Source organism: Trichomycterus rosablanca, chromosome 10 (genome assembly GCF_030014385.1).
Source record: "Trichomycterus rosablanca isolate fTriRos1 chromosome 10, fTriRos1.hap1, whole genome shotgun sequence".
NCBI classification, from domain to species: Eukaryota; Metazoa; Chordata; class Actinopteri; order Siluriformes; family Trichomycteridae; genus Trichomycterus; species Trichomycterus rosablanca.
Window position 1 is genome coordinate 33,942,465 of NC_085997.1, and position 17,908 is coordinate 33,960,372.

General features: G+C 39.3%; 1 protein-coding gene across 1 annotated transcript in view; it reads right to left on the reverse strand.

Annotated features, from left to right (window-relative positions):
* grid1b (glutamate receptor, ionotropic, delta 1b) overlaps positions 1-17,908 on the reverse strand; it is a 447,082-nt gene that overhangs the window by 51,423 nt on the left and 377,751 nt on the right. The window contains exons 6-8 of the mRNA XM_063003856.1: positions 11,140-11,313; positions 7,924-8,085; positions 5,556-5,675 (exon numbers count right to left, since the gene is read on the reverse strand). Of these exons, the coding sequence (XP_062859926.1) occupies positions 5,556-5,675; positions 7,924-8,085; positions 11,140-11,313 (456 nt within the window). The remainder of the gene's footprint in view (positions 1-5,555; positions 5,676-7,923; positions 8,086-11,139; positions 11,314-17,908) is intronic.

The following is a 17,908-nucleotide window of genomic DNA, read 5'->3' on the forward strand; positions in this document are numbered from 1 at the left end:
TGACATACAAACACCTTAACTAGACTAGCAATGCATCAGTATAAAGAGCTCATGGAACAGTGGTCTCCTGCCAAGGTTGAAAAACAAAATAAAAACAAATTGTTACCTTATGATAAGAGGACATTCGTCCAGCTCTTAAGGACCACAAAGACAGGTCTGCATTGAATGAGAAGCTGCCGGAAGCTGCATGAGTGACACTGTTTACAGTCAAGCAAGCTTCACATCATCATGGACTGTTTCATTGACAATGTGGTCGGGATCAAACTCCTGTCGTGCTTTAAGGTGCTCAGTTCAGAGCAGGAGCTTTGTACTTGTACTGCACCTATTGAGCCAATGGAGGTGTAAAGCCTGCTTGACTGTGGACAGTGTCACCCACGTTCCAGCAGCATCTAATTAAGGGCAGCTATCAGCCGGCCGGGCACCTACACAGACTCACGATTAACTTTGGGTCTGTAGAAAAGGGACAGTTACTAAAACAGGGTTTCTGGTCACTGGTGCAAGGGCGGCCTCTGCTGACCGGTACGGACGACCACGGATGGCAGGGCGTGGCTTTTTGCACGCGATCCTATGTGAGGAATCCTAGAGAGAGTGTAATAGGTGCCTTTAAACTACCTTGGTTTATACTTAATTAACTAGGTCCCTTACTCATTACAACTGTGTATAGGTTCTTTAGCCAAAAGTATGTGGACGCCCCTCTTGATTGCTTTATGTGTTGTAGCTACATCCACTGCTAAGAGGTGTATATACGCTTCCAACTTAATGGCAACAGTTTGGGGAAGGCACTTTCTTGTTCCAGCATGACTGTACCCCTGTGATGTGTTCCATAAAAACAGGAGTTTGGTGGCCTCCAAAAAAAGGTACAAATTCCTTCAGACACACTACAAAAGCTGGTGGAAAGGAGGCTGGGAATCTAGGGGATTTCATATGAATGTCCATTTGTTTTGGAATGGCCTATTTAACAAAGCTTTTAGTCTGTTGTCCACATAGTTTTGAACATATCATGTGTAAATGTCCAATAATACAATACTAATGTCCACATGTCAGGTGACCACAGACTGTTGAATCAGCCGGTATAAATGGTCCTGTTGTGTTGCACTATGATCGTGATCCATCTCCGAAAATTTTCCAGACTCGGAGCAAGGTCGTCAGGTGGAAACTCCGGGGTTAAACGTGGCGTTCCTGCCCGCTCCGTCACAAACCCTGGATGATTTGGAGTGATGATGTTAAAGTACCCGAGGCTGAGAGAGCCGGACGAACCCATCCATCAGACACGGTCAGAATTCCTCACGCTGCGTCAAACTTTTCTCTCCGCTGACAGATGAAATCGAGCAGATGATGGATGGCCGACCTGATCCCAGACCTGAAGGAACTAAAGAGGAACGCTAGTCGCTCGGAGGATGCCAAAACGTCTCGGTTATTCTGTTCCACAGACTGAACAAGAGCTTAATGAGGTGATTCATTATAAAACATAATATTACCAAAAGTACCAGGACACCTGACCATGATCGTGTTGGGCATCCTATTTTAAACCTGTTGAATCCCTGCTACTGTATCTCTTTTGCAGCTTATTTTGAAGTGTGTCTGTGGGAATCTGTATTCATTCTGGCAAAAGACCGGACAGTGAGTTTACCCCCCTTGTTCTTTGGGGTTCCATAGACTCCAGTGTTGTGTGGCTAAAATTAGGTGGCACCCAGGTGTGGGATATTGTGCTACCACACCAGCGCTCAGCTAAGCACAGTGACCGATCCTAAACACAGAACCACACAGACAATACAGACTGGTCACAGAGACTGGCCACTACAGGAAATCCAGGCTTCCTAAAGAGCAGAGACTCGGCCAGCAGTAGTGTAGAGACATTTCTCACAGACTGTAATAAATACCCACAGTTACGATACATACACTTTATACAGTCTGAGAAGCTTCAGTTCCGGTTTAACGTCTCTGTTAAAGACAAGCTGGACCGTCCTGTCCAGAGAACACAGAGAAATCTGCACTTCAGCAGGACCAGATATATCTGCCTGCCATTATACGAGGGACAGTGAGTGACCCACACAACACACACACACACACACACACACACACACACACACACACACACAGATTTGAATAAATGTTCTCTTTACTGTTCTAAACGTTTTATTTAATGTTCTAAATGTTCTCTTTAATCTTCTCAATGTTCTCTTTAATGTTCTTTAATGTTGTAAATGTTATGTTTATTGTTCTTTAATGTATTATTATTATTGTTATTATTATTAATATTATTATTAATACTGTTATTATAATTATTATTACTATTATTATTTGTATTATCATTATTATTATTATCATTATTATTTTATTGTGATTATTTTTACTATTTTTATTAGTTATTATTATCATTATTATTATTATTATTATTATTATTATTATTATTATAATGACTTCTTATTTTCTTTTCTTCATATGTGTTCCTTGATAATTCTTTGGCAAAACTGTAACTATATAAGTCATGCCAATGCTCATGAACTGAAAATTGAATTTAATTGAATTTAATTGTGTGTGTGTGTGGGGGGGGGGGGGGGCACTAAATGAGCACTTATATTAAATGCTTTGACATTAGGATCAGTTTGGTCTTAAAAAACAATCTTTGTGCTGTCTGTGTCCAGTGTTAATTGCCCCACGGGGATAAATAAAGTCATTCAGTTCAATTTAATTAAGAACGGATTAGCGTTAATTAGTGGCTCATGTAGTGAATAGCGTTTTCTTTTAATGTTAAAAATGAAAGAATCCTTTGACGTGCTTTTGGAAAAATCTGGCAACCTCAGAGGTATGGTTCCCATAATCTGCTCCAGAAAAGCTCATCCGGGTGCAGGTATGTACACAGAATCCGACAGTAATGAACATGTCTATTGCAGTATCGTTTTCATTTAAGTTGCCACCGCTGATACGACCTGTTGTGTTAGAGGTTTTCACCCAGCATTTGAAGTTCTGACCACCTTGGATCCCCAGAGGAACGTTTTCAGCTGAATTCTAAGAGCTGGAAATTGATCAGATCTGCCGCACCATGCATGAAGAAACCTTGCAATTACCGCCTCGTTCCGATTTCATTTATTTGATTCGCTCAGAGACCCGCTCGGTTTGCATTTTCCCAAAATGTGCTTCAATAACATGACTTGGACTGATATTGTGTCTCGGAAATGGAAGCCACCCCAAGCGGTAAACGCATAGCGTGGCGAGAAGGAAAGAGACCGGCGACGAGAAAATAACAACTCAATCTCCATTACGCTGTAATCTGTGAGCCGCTACAGAAGCCGAGAGACAGAGGTAAAGGGAAGAAGATGAGAGAGATAGGAGAGACGGAGATTGACGAGAGGACAAGACGTGGAGATTGACGGCCCGAGCGTCTGATGATGTCTGTTTAGGACCGACTTTGTTCCGGTTCGGATGTAGTTTGAAGACGGGATGCTGGTGTGTTTTTTTTGCTGTTGTTTTCCCAAACCCATGACATGGCAAATAAACGGGGGCGCTGCTCCGTGGCGGGTGTAGATGGAGTCGGGCGGATTAATGGCTTGTTGGGAGGTGCTGGTTAGGCGGGCTCGGCTCGGCTCTAATAAAGAACAACAACAGGACTGAGTGCACTTGACGTGCCATTAGCTGCCTTTGCCTTTCATTACAGCTAATAAATGTGGCGCGAGTGCGAGCGGCGCTCGGTGCCCTGCGGGAGGGTGTGTGTGCGCGCGAATGCCTCCAGCTAAATGGGCACGGTCTCAGGAACCTAATGGCCATAATGCGATCTGCTGGGTTCATAATTCAGCAGTGGATGTGAGGTGATTAAATCTTCATTAAGGCTGGACTGCTTCGCTCCTCTCTCCTCTAATTTACATTAGTCTTTATTTTTAATGATGGATGAACTGCAGAGGGCAAAACAAAACAAAACACAACAATAAAAAGCTCCAAACGAAGGAAACAAACAAGATCACCTCAATCAAAAACAAGAATAAAAGAGAAAACGGCATTTTTGAAACATGGGATGGTTAAACCATATGAACCATGTAAACCATATGAACCATGTAAACCATATGAACCATGTAAACCATGTGAATCAGGTGAATCTTGTAAACAATGTGAAACATGTGAATCTGGGGAACCATGTGAGTCAGTGAACCATGTATATCTGAGGAACCATGTGAATCAGGTGAACCATGTGAATCAGTGAACCATGTATATCTAAGGAACCATGTGAATCTGGGGAACCATGTGAACAATGTATTTCTGGGGAACCATGCGAATCATGTGAATCATGTGAATCAGGTGAACCATGTGAATCAGTGAACCATTTGAATCTGGGGAATCATATATATCTGGGGAACCATGCGAATCATGCGAATCAGGTGAACCATGTATATCTGGGGAACAATGCGAATCATGTGAATCTGGGGAACCATGTAAATCAGTGAACCATGTGAATCTGGGGAATCATATATATCTGGGGAACCATGTGAATCATGTGAATCAGGTGAACCATGTGAATCTGGAGAACAATGTGAATCTGGGGAACCACATGAATCATGTGAACCTGGGGAACCATGTGAATCTTATGAACCATGTGAATCAAGTGAACCATGTGAATCTGGGGAACCATTTGAATCATGTGAACCATGTGAATCTGGAGAACAATGTGAATCTGGGGAACCATGTGAATCAGTGAACCATGTGAATCATGTACATTTAGTAAACCATGTGAATCAGGTGAATCATGTGAACCATGTGAACCTAGGGAACAATGTGAATCATGTAAATCAGGTGAATCTGGGGAACCATGTGAATCAGTAAATCTGGTGAATCAGGTGAACTAAATGAACCATATAATTCTTGTGAACCATGTGAATCTGGTGAACCATGTGAATCTTTGAATCGACTTACCATTCACTTCAGAGAAATGCTTTATGAGGACACCGGTCATACTACACCAGGGGTTGAGCAAATATGAAACATTTCTTCACTCTGTTTTCTACACTCACTATATGGCCAAAAGTAAATAGACACTTGGTCCAGCATGACATGGTGTGTAGAAATAACAGTAGCCCACACAGAATTTTGACCTCAACCACACTGAACACCTTTAGGATCGAAGAGTCAGGATTTCTCATCCAGCATCAGTGCCTGACCATACAAATGCCCTTTTAACTGGAGACTACAGGTCACACACATAGGAACCTGTTATAAAGCTTAGGAACCTGCAAATACATCAACTTTTAAGCTTTAATTTGATAGATTATAAATATATTTGTTGTAAATCATCATGGTATCATCGTTTAGGCACAACAAATAAAATAGAAATAAGTATGATGAAATTAAAAGAACTGATAAATTGAGCATTTGAGCTTTCTACAGCAATCAGAAGCAAAAAATGGACATTTGTAAACAAACAAGCTGCTCCGCATGATTAAACAAGTATACACTGAGGCTAGGATGTTGCCTTGTATCGTTGTGACAGGGTTCCCTACATAAACATTATTATTTGTAAACCAGCAAGCGTTTGATGTCTGACATGCTTTTCGATCACGTCTACGTACTCGTTTGATGTCCTTTCCGAACGTCTCGCTGAAACTGGTGCCCAAGATCTCAAACTCAACGTGCGAGTTGGATCCATGGTTCACGAAGTCCATAACTCCAGTCAGTCCAGCAATGTGACCCTGCGGAGACAAACATCGGCAGGATGACCACCATCTTCATGAGCTTCTTCATGCTGACCGTGCTAATCTGCTAAATTACAGCGTATGTGTCGGTGTTTATGAATGTTTGGGCTCCAGACTCAGAGTCAGTTCCTCTCACTTTAGAGACTTTAGAGAAATGTCTCTCCACGTCAGGAGCCTCCTGAGACACATTAAAGGTTCTCCTTAGGTCTCTGAACATGAAAGAAGCATCAAACTGAGGTTCCCATACAAGTCACCCGGCTATTCTTCACAGCACAGAAAAGACGTATGGAGGAAAGGAACCACTGGGGACCACAAGATACCCTTACAGTGTATCACGAAAGTGAGTACACCCCTCACATTTCTGCAAATATTTCATTATATCTTTTCATGGGACAACACTATAGACATGAAACTTGGATATAACTTAGAGTAGTCAGAGTACAACTTGTATAGCAGTGTAGATTTACTGTCTTCTGAAAATAACTCAACACACAGCCATTAATGTCTAAATGGCTGGCAACATAAGTGAGTACACCCCACAGTGAACATGTCCAAATTGTGCCTAAAGTGTCAATATTTTGTGTGACCACCATTATTATCACTGCCTTAACCCTCCTGGGCATGGAATTCACCAGAGCTGCACAGGTTGCTACTGGAATCCTCTTCCACTCCTCCATGATGACATCACGGAGCTGGTGGATGTTAGACACCTTGAACTCCTCCACTTTCCACTTGAGGATGCGCCACAGGTGCTCAATTGGGTTTAGTCCATCACCTTTACCTTCAGCTTCCTCAGCAAGGCAGTTGTCATCTTGGAGGTTGTGTTTGGGGTCGTTATCCTGTTGGAAAACTGCCATGAGGCCCAGTTTTCGAAGGGAGGGGATCATGCTCTGTTTCAGAATGTCACAGTACATGTTGGAATTCATGTTTCCCTCAATGAACCGCAGCTCCCCAGTGCCAGCAACACTCATGCAGCCCAAGACCATGATGCTACCACCACCATGCTTGACTGTAGGCAAGATACAGTTGTCTCGGTACTTCTCACCAGGGCGCCGCCACACATGCTGGACACCATCTGAGCCAAACAAGTTTATCTTGGTCTCGTCAGACCACAGGGCATTCCAGTAATCCATGTTCTTGGACTGCTTGTCTTCAGCAAACTGTTTGCTGGCTTTCTTGTGCGTCAGCTTCCTTCTGGGATGACGACCATGCAGACCGAGTTGATGCAGTGTGCGGTGTATGGTCTGAGCACTGACAGGCTGACCTCCCACGTCTTCAACCTCTGCAGCAATGCTGGCAGCACTCATGTGTCTATTTTTTAAAGCCAACCTCTGGATATGACGCCGAACACGTGGACTCAACTTCTTTGGTCGACCCTGGCGAAGCCTGTTCCGAGTGGAACCTGTCCTGGAAAACCGCTGTATGACCTTGGCCACCATGCTGTAGCTCAGTTTCAGGGTGTTAGCAATCTTCTTATAGCCCAGGCCATCTTTGTGGAGAGCAACAATTCTATTTCTCACGTCCTCAGAGAGTTCTTTGCCATGAGGTGCCATGTTGAATATCCAGTGGCCAGTATGAGCGAATTGTACCCAAAACACCAAATTTAACAGCCCTGCTCCCCATTTACACCTGGGACCTTGACACATGACACCAGGGAGGGACAACGACACATTTGGGCACAATTTGGACATGTTCACTGTGGGGTGTACTCACTTATGTTGCCAGCTATTTAGACATTAATGGCTGTGTGTTGAGTTATTTTCAGAAGACAGTAAATCTACACTGCTATACAAGCTGTACACTGACTACTCTAAGTTATATCCAAGTTTCATGTCTATAGTGTTGTCCCATGAAAAGATATAATGAAATATTTGCAGAAATGTGAGGGGTGTACTCACTTTTGTGATACACTGTAACTGCCCTTTAGAAGGTCTTCTGAGATTTAGATGTGGGGCAGGACTTAATGGAGCTCACTGGATGGCAGGAATGTAAGGAATTTGATTATGCCAAGTGTTTGATGTTTTCTATCATATACAATGCTTAAAAAATGAGGGAAACACTTAAACCACACATCAGATCTCGATAAACAAAAGATTTAAGTTGAAGATTTTCATCAATATAAAATGTGTAATTTGTTTAAAGAACAAAAATATCATGGCTAATTCAAATTTCACTTCCAAACCACAGGGGGTAAAATCTGATACTTCCTTTAGTAAAGGAAATCACCACGATAAAGAATTAGTACCTTATGGATGGTCTCCAGCATAGACCAGCCTCCGTTCCAAGGCTTGGTTGATTTCCGAATACAGTTCAGACTGGCCATGCTGTGCCACTTCCTGTCCTCTAACTTCCTGTAGAAGGCGTTGGCCAGCATCAACACGCTGTCGTACAGGTACAGATTGGAGACCTGAAATCAAAACACTGCTTTGTTAGCGAATATAACACCCGGGGAAAATCATTGTGTTTCAAGTGTTTAAAGTTAATCTCATGAGCACTGACCGCTGCTGGCACACATATATCAGGGGTTATGTATAAAAAAATTAATGAAATAAAGTAAAATAAAATATATATATATAAAAATAAATAAATCAATTAATTCTACTTACAATAATACAAATAATCATTATAAATAATACTACTACGATTATCACTACTACTAATAATAATAATAATAATAGTAAAAGCAATAATAATAATAATAACAGTAATAATAATAATAATAATAATAACAGTAATAATAATAACAGTAATTATAATAATAATAATAATAACAGTAATAATAATAATAATAATAATAATAATAGTATAGTAATAATAATAATAATAACAGTAATAATAATAATAATTATAATAATAATAATAATAATAACAGTAATATTAAAAATAGTAATAACATTAATAATAATAATAATAGTGACAGTAATAATATTAATAATAATGATAATAATAATAACAGTAATAATAATAATAATAATAATAATAATAATAGTAATAGTAATAGTAATAGTAATAATAATAATAATAACAGTAATAATAATAATAATAGTAATAATAATAATAACAGTAATAACAATAATAGTAATAGTAGTAATAATAATAATAATAACAGTAATAATAATAGTAATAATAATAATAATAATAATAATACAAATAGTAATAATAATAATAATTATAATAACAGTAATAATAATAATAATAATAATAATAATAATAATAATAACAACAACAACAACAACAACAAAAATAATAATAAAATATAATACCACTACTGCTAATAATGTAATTATAAATACTACTTACTAACTACTACCACTACCACTAATAACAATAATAATAATAATAACAATAATAATAATAATAATAATATTAATAACAATAACAGTAATAACAATAACAGTAATAATAATAATAGTAATAATATTAATAATAATAATACTAATAGTAATAATAATAATAATAATAATAATAATAGTAGTAGTAGTAGTAGTAGTAGTAGTAGTAGTAGTATAAATATGACACCTGAAATAAAAACACAGCTTGGTTAGCAAATAAAACATTCGTGGAAAAATTGTGTTTGGAGTGTGATGTGGGCTTAGGGTTTACCACCATGACAGTCCTATATTTAATAAAAAGTATGTAGACAACTGTCAATTGTACTATTTACACCACTCTTATTGCTTAAAGGTGCATAAACAAGGGGTGCAAACTCCACAAACAAACACTGGAATAAGAGTTCAACAACCAGATGCCATCACAGGATTTTCCATCAAGTCAGTTTACCTAATTTTTGTCTAAGAGCAACCACAGCTCAGCCACGCAAGCTCAAACAATAGGACACTGAGTGCTAAGTCTAAAACTCATCAGTCCTCAGTTTCTGCATTTACAGTACTACTGAGTTACAAACCACCTTTGAACAAGAACAAGAAGCACAAGAATATCGGTTTTCCACGAGTCTTAGACATTAGGCATTAGAAGGAGTGGTGTAAAACATACTGCTGCTGGACTCTGGAGCAGTGATACAACATCAGCCTCCGGCAATCCAATGGACACATCAAGTGTGGTGGAGGAGTAGTAATAATATGGGTAGATTTGATGGCTTGAGCCTCCTAGTACAAACATTGAGAGTCTACATAGTTCATGAAAACAGTTTGGGGAATGCCATCTCCTGTAGCACAATTTAAGCTCCAAAGAAATTTACTTAGTGAGTTCAGAGTGAAGAACTTTGGGATACATTGGAACCTTAGCTGTAAGTCAGGACTGCTTCACTTTAGTGCCCCACATTAACCTGATTAATGCTTATATTGATTAATAGGGATGAATCCCTGCAGTCATGTCCTAAAATATAATAAAAGGCTTTTTAGAAAAGTAAAGGCTGTTATAGCAGCAACTTTATACTCCAATAAAATCTGACATGACAGATTAAAGCCCTGATGCCCAGATGTGTGCCAGCAGCCAAAATCCATCAAGGGCTCTAAATTCTGGCAGAAAGGTTCAGTCGGACCCTGGCATCATCTCTTCTGTACTCTGGTACACTGGCACCATGTCATAACTGCATTTCTTAATTGGAACAAGCATTACCTCATCTCTGTTTAATCTCATGAGCACTGACCGCTGCTGGCACACGTATTTTAGGGGTTATGTATAAAAAATAAAAAATAAAAAATAATAATAACTAAATTAATAAACAAACAAATAAATAAAAGAATGAAAAAATAATTAATAAATAAATGAATAAATAATAGATAAATGAATAAATAAAAAAATTAATAAACAAACAGATAAATAAAAGAATGAGTAAATAATGAATAAATAAATAAATGAATAAATAATAGATAAATGCATAAATAAATAATGAATAAATAATAAATAAATGAATAAATAAATAAATTTGTAAACAAATAAATAAATAAAAGAATGAGTAAATAATCAACAAATAAATATATAAATGAATAAATAAATGAATAAAATAATAAATAAATTAATAAACAAACATAAAAAAAGAATGAATAAATAATAAATTAATAAATTAATAAATAAATAAATTAATCAATAAAAATAATAATAATTAATACATTTTCATAATATTTATTTATTTATTTATTATTTATTAATTAATTCATTTATTTATTAATTATAAAAAATATTTATTATTTATTCAATATTAAAAATAAATAAATAAATAAATAAATGATTCTACTAATAATAAATTCTACTAATAATAACACATAATACAAGTAACATATTTTGACTCATATTAACAATAATATAATTCAAATTTTAGGAACTGCTTGTAAACCTACAACTAAAATATTCAGATTTTTTTTCTAAATTTTTTACAGGTATAACATATCATTTTGATGGTAGAGTTCATAAATAGATGTCCCAAAACTGAAACTGTAGCACCACTTAAAAAGTACACATGTGAGTGATTTAAAGAAGCAGAATATAATTAGAAACTGACCTCGAGGGACTGCAGGTACCCCTCCTGGGGGTCACAGAGCATAGACGAGATGCGATGGCCGTTCCTCATACAGCTCGCACTGCTGTCCTTCCATAACGGGAAAATCTGCCTGATCACCGTCAACCTTCCTAAAGCACTGTGGGCTAACTCCACAATCTCAGCATCACTGATCTCCTGGAGTTACAGACACACAAAAACGAAACACATTCACGTTTAAAAAAAAGAGACACGATTGAAAGTTATCTGTTACCTGTTCCTGAGGATGAAGAACAGGAGTAGATTTATTTTGGGTGTGGCACTTCAAGGTAGGAAGTTCAAAAGCCGACCAGTGTTCGTCCTATTAAACCTTTTGTTATATTTATTTTTTTATTATTATTTTTAGCTTGACGATGTCAAGTAGGAATGTAACGAAACATTCTACTGGGTTCACGATACGATTTAAAGACAAATTATGACTAAGTGTTCTTTTATTATTTCTCTTTTTAAAAAATAAAATTAAATACTGAGCCGTTCAGGTGGCGCAGAAGTGAAAAGTACGCTATCTCACCAGAATTGGGGTTTCAAATACATCGTATCAAATCTCAGCTTTGCCTTTTCGACTGGGCTGGGCGGCTGCATAAACAACGATTGGCTCATAGGGGTAAAAAGTTGGACCATAGGTCCTCATAACTGGTGCAACTGCGGCCCCTGCTGGCTGACTGATGCCGCCTGCACAGGGCTGAGGAATAATGCTGATGGGGGTGTGGCCCTCCATACACAGTGCCCGTCAGTGTATAAACAAGACTCGTGCAGGTTAAAAATGCAGTCTGTACTGACTGTACATGCCAAAGGGGGCGTATGTCAGTTGAGAGGCATCCTCAGTCAGCGGTGAGGGGTCGAATCAGTATAGAGGACGCGGTCAGGGTAATTGGACGCGACTAGATTAGGGGAGAAAAATTGGGGGAAAAAAGTGGGAAAAGCAAAATAAAACACTGTATTTGTGCTTGTTTTATTTATCTAAATAATGAATGTCCTTTTATTTCTGAGGTAGGTACAAACTATGCAAAACAATGCTGCACGTTTCCCTTTTTGTGTAAAAAAAAACTGAAATGAAATTTTAAAACTAATCCCACATTAAATAAATAATTGAATAATACAAATAAAGAAAGTATTCTCACATAAATACATTTGGCTGGAAAATTCTAAACCTGGCAACCCTGTAGTGACGTCAACCAGGCGAGGTGAATAGCGCCAGCGCCCTCTGCTGTTTAAAATGAATATCGATTCTTTATACATGTAAACAGATTTGAATCGTTACACATGTGAATTGATTTTTAACTGTCTTGTGGTGCATCGTTACATCCCTAATGTCAAGCAATTACTGTTCACCATCTCATTATACAAGCTTTAGGACTCTATAAAACCACAGTAAGAGCATCACCTCTAAATAAAGGGAAACTTATAGAGGAGCAATACTGGATTTTTTAAGCCTGATGCAACAAGTAGGTTTACATTTTTACATTTATGGAATTTAGCAGAGGCTTTTATATTGTGACTACATACAGTTTGAAGAATTAAGGGTTAAGAGCCTTGTGGGTTCAAATCCAGGCTCTGCTATGCAGCCACTGTTGGGCCCTTGAGCAAGGCTCTTGAACCTGTCTGCTGCAGGGGCGCCGTACAATGACTGACCCTGTGCTCTGACCCCAGCTTCCATACAAGCTGGGGTGTGGATGTTTACATGACAAATAAAGGCATTTTTTGTCTTCTTCTTGCTCAAGGGCCCAACAGTGGCTCAGGTGCCCAACTCTGCAGTGCCAGGGCTTGAACCAGCGACTTTGTGATTACTAGTGCAGTATTTTAAACACAAGCTACAACGTCATTGGGTATTTTCACTGTGTTTATATCTATAATATAATGCTATCCTGATATAATATCCAGTATCAGAAAGCATTTAGAGCCCTGGGTATAAACCAGTGGAGATGCAAGTTACCACTCCTGGCATACACTTAATCAGGAACTTTTAATCTTCACACTGCTGATCAGGTAGAATCAGGTGGATAATATAAGAAGAAGAAGAAGAAGAATGCCTTTATTTGTCACATATACATCTATTACTAGTCTTTGTATATAACCTCTGAGCTACCATGTCATTGGGTATTTTTCTATATTATACTATTTTTACACAGGTTGAATCCCTGTCCGCTCTGTAGGGCTCCCAACTAGGCCAGTGGCTCTGCAGACTCAAACCCAGGTCTCAGAGGTGCCAGGCTAGAGGAATAAACTACTCAGTCACCCGAGCACCCTTTATGACTAAGTATTTGTAAAAACTAAATCAGTTTTAAAACTTTGAGCATTTCTGAACTCCTGGTAACTGCTAGGCAGCACTGGTAAAAGAATGTAAATACCTCTTACACAACCTTTAGAGTTGAGTTTTGATCCGAGTCGAACAGGATTAATAACAAGGACATTTAATTAAGTCAGTCTGTTTATTTCCCAAATGTACAGCGGTACCTTGAAACTCAACGTCAATTGGTTCTGGGACTGGCGTTGAGTTTAAAAGGCGTTGAGTTTTAAGAATTTTGAGTTTAGGGGACGTTGAGTTACAAGGTACCACTGTATTAGAATGTTTTTTAATCCAGTGGTACTTTAAGGCAGTTGTAGCCTAGTGGTTAAGGTACTGGACTAGTAATCAGAAGGTTGCTGGTTCAAGGCTCAACTGTCAGGTTGCTGCTGTTGGGCCCTTGAGCAAGGCCCTTAACCCTCAATTGCTCAGACTGTATACTGTTATAGTACTTTATACAACAGTTAGTTCCGACCTTACAATCTGATTGGTTGAAAAGCATTCTAACCGTGCTGATATTTGTGATAACAGCACGGCCTTTTCACACCACAACTGTATTACTCCGCTGACGCGTTGCCAGTAACGACAAGCTTCATTCACACAAGCCGCTAGTTGTTTCAGGTCTGAGGGCTCGTTAAAAAGCTATTGGAGACCCACATAAGCTGACAGAAAAAGGTGGAGTGCAGTCCTCAGTGCAGAACATGACCCAGAAGACACAGTACAGAGGCCACCAGCGAAGCGAGCCGGACTGTTTGATGCCGATGCACATCCTACAGAGCAGCCTTTTTTTCTAACTGCACAATGAACGGAAGTGTGCAGATTAACATATACAAATAACGCAATAACTCTAATACAGAACTAAATTCTATCTTTTAATTCTTAATTAATTTTATTTTTAGCTTTTTCTCCTTTTCCTTTCATCTTCGCTTATTCATATTCGCTTATTATTTTTATTCCAAACTAGCGTTACTTTGTAGTGTTAAACTATATGCCTTTTTTAGCCTACTGTGTTAAGGCAGGGTAGGGAATTTTTACCGTTGCATAGCAGCAACTCATTCGTTGTGGAACTACTTTTTGGCGGAAGGTATTGTCAATATTAAAGTATATTCAATATGAAATTCAGGGCTTCTTTGATTTATTTTCTTTCTTTATTTTGTAAAAACTGTTGTATAGAAGCAATAGAACACTTGAGGTCGTGTGTTATCGCGAATAACATCACGGCTGTGATTTGGTCGCAGGCACAAGCTCGTGTTCTATTGCTTAAGTAAGTCGCTTTGGATGAAAATGTCTGCTAAATGCCAAAAATGTAAATGTTTATTCTGTAGGCAGTTGTAGCCTTGTGGTTAAGGTACTGGACTAGTAATCAGAAGGTCACTGGTTCAAGGCCCACCACTGCCAGGTTGCTGCTGTTAGACCCTTGAGCAAGGCCCTTAACCCTCAATTGCTTAGACAGTATACTGTCCCAGTACAGTAAGTCGTTTTGGATAAAAGTGTCTGCTAAATGCTGAAAATGTAAATGCATATTACATAGGGCAGTTGTAGCCTTGTGGTTAGGGTACTAGAGTAGTAATCGAAACGTCACTGGTTCAAGCCCCACCACTGCCAGGTTGCTGATGTTGGGCCCTTGAGCAAGGCCCTTAACCCTCAATTGCTCAGACTGTATACTGTTATAGTACTGTAAGCTGTTTTGGATAAAGACGTCTGCTAAATGCAGAAAATGTAAATGTTTATTCTGTAGTATTCACTAGTACTCACTAATCACTAGTAATCAGAAGGTTGCTGGTTCAAGCCCCACCACTGCCAGGTTGGGCACTTGAGCAAGGCCCTTAACCCTCAATTGCTTAGACTGTTTACTGTCACAGTACTGTAAGTTGCTTTGGATAAAAGTGTTTGCTAAATGCCAAAAATGTAAATGATTCGATTGACCCTGTGAATCAGCTCAAATGATTCATTACAAGGAATCGATACAGAAAAACCAAATTCGAGCAATGCTCCTCCATTTCTCATATCTAAGCACTTCTCCAGATGTGCAGTCGACATGCACCTCCCTTCTCCCACTCTACACACTTGCAGATGCCGGAACAGCGGAGTGTGAAACTAAGAGGAGCAGCGTGAACCCCCTGCGGTACATTAAAAACACCAGCAGGCTTTTAGTGTGAACCAGCAGATCTCTTAATCTGACTGCCACGGGGGATCCGGCAGGATGACAGGATGGCATCCGTCCTTTAAAAGGCTTTAAATGGAAAAATGTTGTTAACTTTGGCACCTTCTTCAAGGTCAGTCCTTTACCTGGTACGTGTGGAAGATAACCCGGGGACAGACGAGGCGACCCCTGTTTTCTTTCTTGTTTTACCGTGTAGGGAGGGAGGGAGGCTGGATAATTTTTTTTATTGCTGTTTTTCTCGCTGTTTACACGCCCAAATTCATAAATAATTTTCTGGTGCCATCTTGGTGATGAATATTCCATAAAGGAGCTGTTTCATTTCATTTATTCACAACACGTCTGTCGTCTCGGCTGTGTGTATTATCTAAGGCGAAATGTAGGATGAAGACGTTGGCTGAGACGGGCGGACATGAGCTTTTCTAATTCACGTCATTTGTATTTGTTGAAAATGGCCTGTCACTTCTCTACAGCGCTCTTCTTTCTTTTTTACTCAAACTGTGACTCAATCTTTTGGTTACACTTCAAATAAAACTGATTCTGGATCAGCCAGTAATTTTAAGAGATTTTATGATGGTTTAAAACTCTTTACATCTACCTATCTACCTACCTATCCATCCATCCATCCTTCCTTCCTTCCTTCCTTCCTTCCATCCATCCCTCCTTCCTTCCATCCATCCATCCTTCCATCCAACTATCCATCCATCCATACTTCCATCCATCCATCCATCCATCCATCCTTTCTTCCATCCATCCATCCATCCATCCATCCTTTCTTCCATCCATCCATCCATCCATCCATACTTCCATCCATCCATCCTTCCTTCCATCCATCCATACTTCCATCCATCCATCCATCCTTCCTTCCATCCATCCCTCCTTCCTTCCATCCATCCATCCATCCATCCATCCAACTATCCATCCATCCATACTTCCATCCATCCATCCATCCTTTCATCCATCCTTTCTTCCATCCATCCATCTATCCATCCATCCATACTTCCATCCATCCATCCATCCATCCATCCATCCTTTCTTCCATCCATCCATCTATCCATCCATCCATACTTCCATCCATCCATACTTCCATCCATCCTTCCTTCCATCCATCCATACTTCCATCCATCCATCCATACTTCCATCCATCCTTCCTTCCATCCATCCATACTTCCATCCATCCATCCATACTTCCATCCATCCACCCGTCCGTCCGTCCGCCCATCCTTCCGTCCGTCCGTTCGTCCATCCTTCCATCCATCCATCCTTCCATCCATCCATCCATCCATCCATCCGTCCGTCCGTCCGCCCATCCTTCCGTCCGTCCGTCCGTTCGTCCATCCATCCATCCATCCTTCCATCCATCCATCCATCCATCCATCCGTCCGTCCGTCCATCCTTCCGTCCGTCCGTTCGTCCATCCATCCATGCATCCATCCGCCTTTTAAATGCTGGAGCAGCTGTTTGGTTTATATTTCTTCACCTTTTTAAGTGTACCTTGTACAAAGTAATTGTTTTGCAATTGTGTAGCTAATCTAACTGACACAAAAACTGGAAAAAGTGAGTAGAATTAAAATAACACTTTGGTGCTAGACTGGCCTGCCTGCAGTTCAGACCAGCCTTCCTTTGTAAACCTGTGGAGCATCATTAGGCCCAGTATACATCAATTGTTCTGTTTTGATTAAATTCAGGTCAAAAGGAACATCGCTGTCCCAACTTATTTTTGGATTTGGCTTTATACAGTGGGGCCAAAAAGTATTTAGTCAGCCACTGATTGTGCAGGTTCTCCTACTTAGAAAAATGAGAGAGGTCTGTAATTTTCATCATAGGTACACTTCAACTATGAGAGACAAAATGAGAAAAAAAAATCCAGAAAATCACATTGTAGGATTTTTAAAGAATTTATTTGTAAATTATGGTGGAAAATAAGTATTTGGTCACCCACAAACAAGCAAGATTTCTGTCTCTCACAGACCTGTAACTTCTTCTTTAAGAAGCTCTTCTGTCCTCCACTCATTACCTGTATTAATGGCACCTGTTTGACCTCATTATCTGTATAAAAGACACCTGTCCACAGCCTCAAACAGTCAGACTCCAAACTCAACCATGGCCAAGACCAAAGAGCTGTCAAAGGACACCAGGAAGAAAATTGTTGACCTGCACCAGGCTGGGAAGAGTGAATCTACAATAGGCAAGCAGGTTGGTGTGAATAAATCAACTGTGGGAGCAATTGTAAGAAAATGGAAGACATACAAGACCATTGATAAACTCCCTTGGGGTCAAGATCTCAT